We start from the raw sequence: 12,677 nt of genomic DNA on the forward strand, positions 1-12,677 counted from the left end.
TTCAACCCACTGTTCCATGTAAGAGCTCATTTTGAAGAGGAAGCACACAGTCAGCAGTAGCGCTTGATGCTGTTCATCTTCTCCAAATGAGCTCTTTAAGGGAGCAGTGAAGTCTCAACCCTCGCTGTTTTCACATGCCGTGATGACATCGAGTGGGATTGGTTGCTATGGGAAATTTTAAGACACGCGTGTGCGAAGTTTGTTGCCGTCCCTTGTGATTAGGGAATTCAACTACTTTAAGGAGACCCAGATGTTCAAATCGGCGCACATGACGTGTAGGGATGCATTAAATAAAACGGATGCTTGGTGAAGTCTTCATGCTCAATGCCAAATGCCAGCGTGGGAAATTTAAAGCACAGTTATGGGCTGTAAAGTAGTGGAACTCCATTCTCTGGACTGACAGAGCACCACTCAGTACCTTTGGGATAAGAAGTTGGAGTGGTGATTGTGATCCAGAACTAATCACCCAACAGCTGTGCCACACCTCACTAAGGCTCTTGTGGCCGAATGCCATCAAATGAAACAGAAATGTCCCAACATCTAGTTTCAAGCATTCCAAGTAGTGTAGAAGCTGGTACAGCAGCAAACAGAGGGCAACAACCTGTTAATGTGCTTTGTTTCAGAAGAAATACTGGGTAAGGAAGTGTACAGGAGATGTTGTTTAAAGACTGCATAGCCTGACGTAGCATTAGCGTTGCTATTTTTTGTGCTAGTCTATAAAGACCATTGTTCTTCATATAATTGTTCCCTCTTTTATAGTAAACCTGATGCAGCTGGAGATAATTAGCTAATGGGCTCATCAATCAGAGCAGCGAATACATTTAACCGTATACCCACAGCACAAATGTGAGAATACCATACTGTTTTCAGGGACCACATTTTCATGATTCCTTTTTATCTGGAAAGCTATTTGACAGTAAACTAAACAGAAACCTCAACTAACAACCCCCACCCACGACAAAATGCACTATAGTGGGGCTGGCTGTTTTTGTGAGGTGCTGTAGACGAGGGCAGTGACTCTGCAGTGTGACAGATATGACAGATAAAAGGTGACACAGCAAAGAAACCCAAGCGTCACAGTGAAACACTGCCAGTGGAGAAACCGTCCATTAAGAGTGCGGCACAAGTGTCGTCAGGGTGCAGGAAATGTGCGCGGTAACACCGGCTCACTAATTTGCATACTGTGACGTGTCGTCGTACTTACATTTCAGCCGTTAAGAGTGGGTTGTACACCAATATGCAGGGACGTGCACAGACATTTTTGGGGACAGGTGCTCAGGCCAAAAAAAAAAACAAAAAAACAGGCACCCATCGCCAAAATTATATTACATTTTTATATTTATATATATATAACAGTAGGATATTTAACTTAAATATTTATTTTTGTTAAGACAATCAATAAAAGTTATACATGGACCTCTCTTTGTATAAATTCAAGCGGCTTTTTAATTTTTTTTCTGGGGGGATTACGTGGGCGGCACGGTGGTGCAGCAGGTAGTGTCGCAGTCACACAGCTCCAGGGTCCTGTTCCAGGGTTCGAGTCCAGCTCCGGGGGACTTTGTGGTGTGTTCTCCCAGTGTCTGCGTGGGTTTCCTCCGGGTGCTCTGGTTTCCTCCCACAGTCCAAAAACACACGGTAGGTGGATTGGCGACTCAAAAGTGTCCATAGGTGTGAGTGTGTGAGTGAATGTGTGTCTGTGTTGCCCTGTGAAGGACTGGTGCCCCCCTCGAGGGTGAATCCCCGACTTGCGCCCAATGATTCCAGGTAGGCCCTGGATCCAACGCGACCATGAACTGGATCAGCGGTTACAGATAATGAATGAATGATTGAAGGAAACGTTGGGCCAGTAGGCCAGCGGATCAGATCAGGGCAGAATTTTCACAACAACTCAAAGGCCCATCAGATATCAAAACATTTGGGGGGAATTGATGACAAAGAGAGTAATATTTATTTTGAAATATTGAATGAATGAAGAAAGCAGAAAAGGCACTTTTCACATCCAGGGTGTTAGCCCACATTCTTCAACATAACATGGAGGTGTGCACTAGGGGGCAGTATCCAAACAAAATCCAACCAATAAAAGTATAATCATGCAGTGAAGTTCTAATTTTCGACTGAACTGGAATAGGGGGACATTTTGTTTTTTACACTTTAATTAAATATATCTGTGATAATGTTAGATATTCATGGTAATTCTTGTCAAGTGCTGTTTAGTTCTTGTGACCGGCCATAAACAGATAAACAGCGTTCACTCTATGAACAGCTCCGCAGATCTTTGCAGAAGTATAAACCCGCCTTTATACTTCATGTTGTAAACTGTCTGTTGTTCATATTATTAGAAATATCAAGTATGATCTGATAAAATATAACTGTTTATACATTACATAATCAACTGTAATATGAAATTACAGAATGTGGTCTTTGATTGTAACACAGTCCTACTCCAAATTTCCAAAGGTTTTTGGAACCTGTCCTTTATATATTTATCATCCTGGAAAAGATCTAAATAAAATGTGCAAGACCTTTATACATTCACCACAATCATTTGGAACCAAACAAGCTTTCACATTCAACATGGAGTCATTTTTTCCTTGTTTTCGCTGACTGTGCTTTTCAGACTAAATTCACCACAGAGTGCACTCTGAAATATGAACTAGATCTGCCTCATTAAAATTGTATAATTAAAATGCAAATAGAAATTCCCAAAATGCAAAGCAATTATTTGACCTAATGACTCCTGAGAGGTGGCTGCCCATATCCTTTAGGATCCAGCGAGCAACAGATGTATCAGTACGGAGGGAAAGATCATTTAAGAAGACATACTGTCTTTCTAACAGCTTTTGTGCAGTGGCCTTGGATACAGGACCGTTTCTGTATCTCATCTGTGCTTTGTGATGTTCACCATGTTCTGTTTTTGTTGAAAGTGGGTCACAGAGATGCTGATTCAATTCTGTGATCGTTTCTGAGGCAGTAAATTTGTGCCATTTATCGTCTGTTCCATGTCTGCTCTCAGCCTCCTGGGAGCAAATTAATTCTCTCGTTTTTGCTTTGACAGCTCACTCATCAAAGCACCTAATGTCTGTGATTTTTAATGCCTTTTCTAACTACCTTTGAACCTTATATATGACATTCGTAGACACGTGCTTGAACCATCATTTATTATTAAAACATTAAAACAATATTTAAAACGTTAGTGAGGTTAGATGCTGATGTTGGATGATTAGTTCTGAACAACAAACACCACTTCAGGATCTTAACTATATCATCACTCCAGAGATCATAGTTCCACTGCTCTATAGCCCACATACAACTCAATAGTGTGTATAAGCACCATAGAAAGTGAGTGGGGTTTGTAATCCAAAACGAATCATTCAACACTAGTACCTGATCTCCCTAAGGTTCATGAGGTTAGACGCAGTCAAATCCTCACAGCAGTGTTCTGATTTCTAGTGTCAAGCCTTCCTACAAGAGTAGAAGTTAAATGATGGTGTCCATGTGAAACTGGATCAGCTATGGTTTTAGACTTCCATGGGTTTGTCTGAAAAAAAAACCCACTGTAAGTGGACAGTGTATTAGTTCCCAATGGACCAGCAAAGCTGAGGTGGATGATAAATGACCACAAAGACAGGAGGCCAGAAATGTAGCTCGTCCAATCCCAGCCCACGCTTGGTCACCAAATGTATTTTTAATGAGCCTGAGCCCCTTGACTTCCATGAATAGAAAGAGCTAGTCTTGACGGTAGAGATGACCCCTGTGCTTCTCTAGTGCCCATGTGACTGAACAGCTTTGATCACACACACACACACACACACACAAGCTTGTTTTTCATGCATTGTTGACACTTTACATTGGCTTCCATTCATTTCATTGAGACTTATCCTAACCTTAACCGTAATTACTACTCACCAAACTTTTACCTGAACTTACCCCTAATTCTTACACTAATCATTTGCATATTCAGCAGACGCTCTACCCAGAGTGACTCACGATCCTAATCATGTTACACAAGTAGGCAAAAACAACACTTCAGGAACGTCACAGGTACGTCACTTCCGGCTGACTACTCGCGTGCTTGATTTGAAATTGTTTGCCGTTTGTCGCTGTTTTAGTCCTCTAGACGTTTATTTACAATCTCTATTGCATATTCTTTGGCATTGCTTATCCTAGTGTGCTGTCTTCATCATTCCTAACCCACCGTGCTTCTTAACTTAATTTTTTTTGTACATATTATTTCTCATTGTTTATTTTTTTTCTCTTCATGGCGCCTGCCGAGGAACGAGCCCTTTCTGAGCTCGGCGCGGAGCTCGAGCAGCTCGGTCGCCGGATTCAGCGTCTCTTGGAGAAGCAGACGGAGCTCCAGCGGGAGAAGACGAGACTCGAGGCAGCCCGCGACGCCTCCTACGTGGCCGTCGCCTCTCCGGCTCCTCTGCCGCGGCGGTTTGCGGGGGTACCCATCTACACGCCTGCACCGGGATGGGAGCGCCAGCGTGGGCGTGGGAAGCCGAGGCCGTCCCCCCCTCCACCGCAGCCAGTCTTCACTTCTGCCAACCGGTTTGAGGTGCTCAGCTCCTGGCCTTCACCTGCTCCAGCGCCGAAGACTAAACAGGACGGTGTTCTTATTATTGGTGACTCAATAGTTAGACATTTAAAAGTGCCGGGGATAAAGAGTAATGCAACCGTGTCTTGTCTCCCAGGCGCACGTGTCCTGGACGTCGCCAGGCGGCTTCCGTCGGCGCTTCGGCAGCGTGAGGACTTCGGCACCGTCGTTCTCCACGTGGGAACGAACGACATCTCCGCCCGCCGCAGCGAGGTCCTGAAGGAGCACTACCGTTCGCTTCTGGATACCGCTCGGAAGAAGACGGATGCTAGGATCATCGTCTCTGGCCCCCTGCCCACCTACCGTCGAGGATGCGAGGCGTTTAGCAGGCTCTTCGGGCTCCACTCCTGGCTCCTGGATTGGTGCGGCACTGTCGGCGTGGACTACGTCGACAACTGGGAGTGCTTTCGTGAGCGTCCGGCCCTGTATCGTTGGGATGGGCTTCATCCGAGCCGTCTAGGATCCGTAGTTCTCTCTGAGAACATTGAGGTGGTTCTGCGCCGGAACTGACTGGTCATTCCCAGTCACATCAGTCAGGTAGGTGGAATGGATAGCGAGCAGGTAAGTAATATTAAAATTCCTAATGTTCCTCCTGACCATCTCTCTACTGCTAGTATGATGAGTAGCATGTCCATGTCACCCACTCTGATTAACGCTAATAAATTTTTCAGCATTGAGACTGTGTCTGTTCCCCGCAAAGCTTGTTATCACAAACGCCCAAAAATCAGTTTTAACAACCTAATTAGAATTAACACCAAGGCACTGCAGCGAACGCAATATTTCAGCACTTCCAGCATTAAATTAGGGCTTTTAAATATACGATCTCTAACATCCAAAGCACTCACTGTCTGTGATATCATTACTGATAACAAACTCAATGCATTATGTCTCTGTGAAACATGGGCTAAAGCCAATGAATACATTGCCCTAAATGAGTCCACTCCCCCTGGCTTCAGCTATTACAGTTGCCCACGAACATCTGGTCGTGGTGGTGGTGTAGCCACAATCTATGACCCTACCATTGACACAACACAAAAATCTAGTTATGATACTAAATCCTTTGAAGTACTTACTCTTAAAGTCACTGCATCAAAAAGGCAGCACTCATTTATGCTCATCACAATCTATCGTCCTCCTGGCCCTTATACAGAATTTCTTTGTGAATTTGCTGATTTTCTCTCAAGTGTAGTTATCGTATCAGAAAAGGCCTTAATTGTTGGTGATTTCAATATTCACTTTGAGAAGGACCATGATCCACTTAAAATTGCATTTGAATCAATTTTGGATGCGCTAGGGTTCACTCAGAATGTTACTGGGCCCACTCATCAATGCAAACACACATTGGACCTAGTGTTAACACGGGGCATTGAGATAAAGAATCTATCCAATCTCTCGCTACATGAGACCATCTCTGATCACCATCTAATCACATATGAAATAGCGTTAAACTTTGATATTTGTCCACAACCACGCTATATTAGAAAGCGCACTATAACATCCTCAACAGTTAGTGATTTTATCAACAACCTTCCAGACCTTACCACCATTTCTTCTCCAACTCACCCAAATGACCTTGAGCTCATTACAAACAACCTACAACACTTATTGTGTACAAACCTAGATAGTGTTGCACCAGTCAAGACCAAACAATTTAGAGAGAAAAGGTTTGCTCCATGGTACAGTGACAGCACGCGTGCATTAAAACTGGCTGCCCGTAACCATGAACGTAAATGGAGACACACAAAACTAGAATGTTTCCGAATTGCATGGCAGCACAGCCTCACCGACTACAAACATGCCTTATCTAAAGCCAAATCACAGTACATCTCTTCCCTTATAGAAAACAACAAAGACAACCCTAGATTCCTTTTTAGCACTGTATCAAATCTAATTGGAAACAAAAAGGAAATCAACCCCATTGTTCCCTCTGATTTCTGTAGCAATGACTTTATGATGTTTTTTAATGATAAAATTGATTGCATTCGCCTCAAAATCCAAAATCAGTCCAAAGTCACATCGGCTCTCGTAGATGAACCACCCGCCAGCTCTGAGGTGCACTTAGACTACTTGAATTCTGTCGATGAAAATGACTTGCTTAGTTTAATTAGCTCATCTAAATCAACTACATGCTTACTGGATCCTGTACCAACACAATTATTTAAACAAATTTTACCTAAAGTCATTAGACCATTGCTCACAATAATAAACTCATCCCTCAACATTGGATATGTACCAAAACCTCTGAAACTAGCGGTAATCAAACCAATTATTAAAAAACCCAATCTTGACCCTCTCGTACTCGCAAACTACAGGCCAATTTCAAACCTCCCTTTTATTGCTAAGATTCTAGAAAAAGTCGTGTCACAGCAGTTGTGCTCTTATCTACAAAACAATGACATTCATGACATTTTTCAGTCTGGATTTAGACCAAATCACAGCACAGAAACGGCTCTAACAAGAGTAACTAATGACTTACTCCTTTCACATGATAAGGGCTATATATCTATTCTGGTGCTGCTTGACCTTAGTGCAGCATTTGATACCATAGATCATGTGATGCTTCTTGATAGGCTGGAAAATCTGGTAGGAATAAAAGGATCTGCCCTCTCTTGGTTCAGATCTTATTTATCCGATCGTTACCAATTTGTTTATCTGAATAATAAATCCTCTAATCATACTTTAGTTAAATATGGTGTTCCACAAGGATCAGTGCTCGGCCCTGTATTGTTCACACTCTACATGCTGCCACTGGGTCGACTAATCCGTAAGCATGGGATTCAATTCCACTGTTATGCTGATGACACACAACTGTATATATCAGCCAAACCCAATGATGTTGCTTGTCTACGTAAAATAACAGAATGTCTAACTGAAATTAAAGACTGGATGATGCAAAACTTTCTCATGTTAAATTCTGATAAAACTGAGGTCTTGTTACTAGGTAAAGATACTCAGATACATTCACTCAGAAATGCTGCTATTGATAATTCAACAGTAAAACACAATGCCATCATTAAAAACTTAGGGGTAGCCTTTGATTCGACTCTCACATTTGATACCCACATATCCAATACAGTCAAAACCGCCTTCTTCCACCTACGCAATATTGCCAAAATTCGGCATATTTTATCATTAAAAGATGCAGAGAAACTAGTGCATGCTTTTATAACTTCACGTCTAGACTACTGCAATGCGCTCCTGGCAGGGAGCTCGTGCAAAGCGTTACACAAGCTTCAGTTAGTTCAAAATGCAGCAGCCAGGGTGCTCACTAGAGCTAGAAAATTCGAACACATCACCCCAGTTCTCTCGTCCCTACACTGGCTACCTGTAAAATTTCGCATTGACTATAAAATACTCCTCTTAGCTTATAAATCTCTAAATGGTTTAGGCCCGCAGTATCTTACTGAACTTCTCATACCTTATCGCCCGTCACGTACACTTCGTTCACAGGATGCCCATCTACTCTTTGTTCCTCGCATTAAGAAAAACACAGCAGGAGGAAGAGCCTTTTCTCACAAAGCTCCTCAACTCTGGAATAGCCTTCCGGTTACTGTTCGGGGCTCAGACACACTCTCAATCTTTAAATCTAGATTAAAAACCTACCTTTTTAAACAAGCTTTTGGTTAATCACTCACCTTCAGGTTACTCCTTCTATATTGGTGTTCGGGCTGGTTTTCATATTATCACTGTTCTGTGTTAACCCTGTCATATCACCATAGCTACAGCATTCTTAGTTAGCTGTGTAGTAACCGCCAACACGCTGTCTGTCGCTGGGTTCTCTTGCCTGACCAGTGGAAGCTTTTTTCGCAGGACAAATTTCCCCGTTCTTTACCATGACCCTACTAACCTCTGTGTTTTTATTTGTTCCCTTTGTCTGGCTTTCTTTCTCCTGTCTCTCTCTCATGCTTTGAGATGTCCTGCTGCTCTCCAGGTGTTGCCCTGATCCAGCCCCTGTGTGTCCTGTACAAGATCCTGTCCTTGTCTCATCTACACTATCATGCTTGGCCATGCTGTTTTATTTCAGATTAACTCTGCACCTAATTTTAACTCACACTGAATCCCTGATCACCTCCTCCTTCATCAGACTCATACATCACTAATATCATCATCCTCACCATTTTCATTTCTGCTTCTCCATCATCACTAATATACTACATTTATATTACTATAACCCCTTCATCGGTCATTTCACTTTTACTTCTGTTCTCTGTTGTGTCTCCGGTGTCGACCCGAGGAGGATGGGTTCCCCGTATGAGTCTTGGTTCCTTCCAAGGTTTCTTCCTCGTGTGCTGAGGGAGTTTTTCCTTGCCACTGTTGCCCCTGGCTTGCTCATAGGAGGCTTGGACCCGGATCTCTGTAAAGCTGCTTTGTGACGACTTTTTGTTGTGAAAAGCGCTATATAAATAAAATTTGATTGATTGATTGACTTCACTGTAGGGCGCTGTTGTGAAGGCTTTATGACACTTACATAAGCCCTTCACGACACAAACTACATATACATTTATACATGTTTATTCCAAAAGGTGTCCTAAAGGCCAGTTTTGTCAGCTTTATTGTCAAGTTGACATAACATAAAATTACATTTCAACTAGGACACACTAATGACACATTAATGATACATGTGTGTGTTTAAGCATTATATGTTTTATGTAGTTTGTTTCAGTCATGAAGAGCTTATGTAACCTTCAGAAGATTGCCTTAAAGTGTTACCTAGGTGACTGTAGTCTTATCAAAGGACTTTTATTGGTGTGGCATGGTGTATTTACCCAGACGGGGAACTGAACCCTGGTCTGTTAGCAGTGTTATCCACTACACTACACCAACCACTTGCCTCCAATTCTAACCCTAACCTTAAACTAAACTGAACATACCTTCACCTTAAAATTCCATCATTTATGTTGTGGGGAACAAAGGCTGAAGACCACGTAGGGTATAAAAGCAAGGTGAGAGAGAGAGAGACTATATTAGCTTGTTTATAAAGTGGTGTGACAGCATAAGATTCAATTTATTCTGCAAGGTTGCTCAGAAATGACAGGAAGCCATTTAGCTTCCAGTTGCCATTGTAAAAATACCAAGGAATAATTGCATTATAGGAAATATTTCACTGTTTTGAATAGCAAAATAATACAAAAAGCAGCCTTAAACAGAACAGAGCACAGCAGCTAAATGTACTGTAAAATAACAAAATAATATAAAAAACAAAGTATAGACTGCTCGGCTCATTCAGTGTTTCAGCTGAAACCAAGGGTATTCTTTTTGATGCAGTAACAGCTAGTCATTTAGGATTGTTTTACACTAATAACTGCAACATATCTATGAGGATTTGGTTGTATTCTGCCATGAGAATATACCACTTCAGCTGGTCTGAAAGATATGGGATGGAGCTCCATCACTCCACCAGAGAAAGCCCAATGCAGGATGGGGAGGTGACTCTATACCCCTGTAGCTGACGACTGGCATAGAATGACCTTAGCCTTGTGTGAGTCTCTCTACTGAAATTACACAAACTGTCAACAAACAAGAGTGGACTTACAATGTAAGAGGAGAAATGGAGAAGATGATAAAGGAAGACCCCCTGACCTCAGTCTACCCACTGGAGCATCCTTCTTTGACAAGGACTAATGTCCATGAGCTACTCAGAACACAAAAAAATACACTACCGGCCCCTAGAGGTGGGGGTGTTTTGAGGCCTTTAGAGTTGATATGCCATGCCTTCTAGTTACGGATGATATATGAACTGATCAGTTATCGACCGACCCCAAATGTGTTCAAGCTACATTGGCAGCTCATTTATCTCCCACGCTGCCTTGAGGGTTCTAGCATAGACACCATGATTCAATCAATCAATCAAATTTAATTTATATATCGCTTTTCATAACAAAAAGTCGTCACAAAGGAGTTTTACAGAGATCCGGGTCCAAGCCTAATGTGAATGTAGTATATTAGTGATGTATGAGTCTGAGGAAGGAGGAGGTGGTCAGTGATTCTGTGTGAGGTAAAAGTAGGTGCAGAGTTAATTTGAGATAAAACAGCATGGCCAAGCATGATAGTGTAGATGAGACATGGCCAGGGTCTTGTACAGGACACACAGGGTCAGGGGCTGGATCAGGGCAACACCTGGAGAGCAGCAGGACATCTCATAGCATGAGAGAGAAAAGAGAAAGAAAACCAGACAAAGGGAACAAATAAAAATACAGAGGTTAGTAGGTTCATGGTAAAGAACAGGCAAAATTGTCCTGCGAATAAAGCTTCCACGGGTCAGGCAAGAGAACCCAGCAACAGACAGCGTGTTGGCAGTTACCAGAAAACTAATAAAAGAGCTGTAGCTATGGTCGTATGACCAGGTTAATACAAAGTAGTGATAATATGAAAACCAGCTCTAACCCCAATAGAGAAGGAGTAACCTGAAAGTGAGTGATTCACCGTCCAAAAATTACGGATCCATCTGAGATGACCTGGGTCGACTCATGCTGGTGAGCCAATGTTCAGCCATCCTCAAGGTGGAGCCAAATATTTTGTGTGCACATTCAGTTTGTATAAAGTCCATGGAAAAGCATGCAGTTAAATGAGACACCACAGAGCAGCTGTACATGAGCATGCACTCATGATCAATGCCAAATATCAGCTGGAGTGGTATAAAGACCCAAACTTTAGACAGCGAAAAGTGAAACTGCATTCATATGAGCTGTGAACCACCTCTCAGGTTCATCCCAGAGGTATTACATAGGGGTCCATCATTTGGGGGAGCCTGGTTCTACTGCTTCACAAACCAATGTGTATGATTTTCCCTTCTCTAGCTGAGACTTGGCATTGAGTGTGGTTCCCCTAAGCTCATGTGCCACCGCTCCAGTGCTTCCTATTTCATGTTGGCCGTTTCTATGGAAACAATGAGTGGGTACATCTCGGAGTAGTTGAATTCACTAATTAGCGAGGTGTACATTATGATTACATTTAAATTATTAACTAGTCCATATGTATGTACGTTCAGTATCTACAAGGTCAGATCTGCATTTCAGACACTTGTTTGACTTTAATTTGGAAAATAGACAGAAATGTGGCAACACTGATGAAAGAAGTAAACACCAGCTCTCTCTCTCTCTCTGTGGCTGCTTATGCAGTGTGTGTTTATGTGCTCTCTTTTACAGTCGGAGTAGTCCTCCGAGTGCTATGGGTTATCTGATGTGGGTGTTGACAGCACGCAGTCGTTTTCTTTTGCCTGTCCTCGGAGAGGACGGTGTCAGCCATGATCAGTATTTCACAGTTCTTTTAAAGACGTGGTTCTGTACAGTGGGCCACAGTGGGGTAACTTGGTTTTACTTCTTATGGTTTTGTGTTCTCTCCGGGGACTCAACAATCAAACACGACGAGAACTAATAATACATGTCTTAATTAACGGAGAAACGATTGGACCTATTTGCCAATGTGGATTTTCTATTTTATTTTATCTTACTTTAGGTCTGTTTTTTTGTTTTTTTACATATGAATGAACTTGAGTTTTTACTTGTCTTTTAATGTTGTTTACCCTGAATCCTAAAGATGCCCCAGTTGTGAATGTACTTACAGACCTCCTGGAAATGGATTAAAGCACAATAAAAAGTGATTATTTATTTATTTATTTAATTTAAGTGCAACTCACATGAAGTACCACATTTGCAGGTCCTACTTGGACTATTTTGTACTATAAGCAGCAGGTAGCCCACATGAGGATGGCCAAGTTAAAACTTGGGATTTGATCTTTTAAGCCTAGTCCTGGACTTCATAACTTTCTGAGGGAATATTCTATGTTGAACTGACAGTACAGTCCAGGAATTATTAATTGCTTGTGAAACTGACCCACAATATTCCAGTACTCTAGCATTTAGCGCAATGATCATTCATTTCTGAGAGGCGAAGTGAGAAATGCCATGTGTGGCATGTGAGCGTGTGAACTTGTTGAAATGCGTGTGTCTCACTCTCAATGCGTTTTAGGATTGGGGTTTGTATCCTGTGAATAAATCAGTTCCCTTTCAACAAGGTGTTTCAATTTCTTTTATTTTTCTTTTTTTTTAACTTTCAGTAAACAACCTAAAAACACCCAGCA

At 42.1% G+C, this 12,677-nt stretch overlaps 1 protein-coding gene across 1 annotated transcript; it reads left to right on the forward strand.

Moving 5' to 3' along the window:
* The first annotated feature begins 4,258 nt into the window (after window positions 1–4,258).
* Window positions 4,259–12,422, forward strand: LOC136697552 (uncharacterized). The gene is made up of 2 exons (XM_066672738.1): window positions 4,259–5,134; window positions 11,743–12,422. The coding sequence occupies exon 1, from the start codon at window positions 4,259–4,261 to the stop codon at window positions 5,105–5,107; it is 849 nt and encodes a 282-aa protein (XP_066528835.1). The 3' UTR covers window positions 5,108–5,134; window positions 11,743–12,422.
* The last annotated feature ends 255 nt before the right edge of the window (window positions 12,423–12,677 follow it).

This window comes from Hoplias malabaricus, chromosome 5, assembly GCF_029633855.1.
Source record: "Hoplias malabaricus isolate fHopMal1 chromosome 5, fHopMal1.hap1, whole genome shotgun sequence".
NCBI classification, from domain to species: domain Eukaryota; kingdom Metazoa; phylum Chordata; class Actinopteri; order Characiformes; family Erythrinidae; genus Hoplias; species Hoplias malabaricus.

Bases quoted from the DNA above. Each gene is read 5' to 3' on its own strand.
- LOC136697552 (XM_066672738.1), top strand. From the start codon at position 4,259: ATGGCGCCTGCCGAGGAACGAGCCCTTTCTGAGCTCGGCGCGGAGCTC.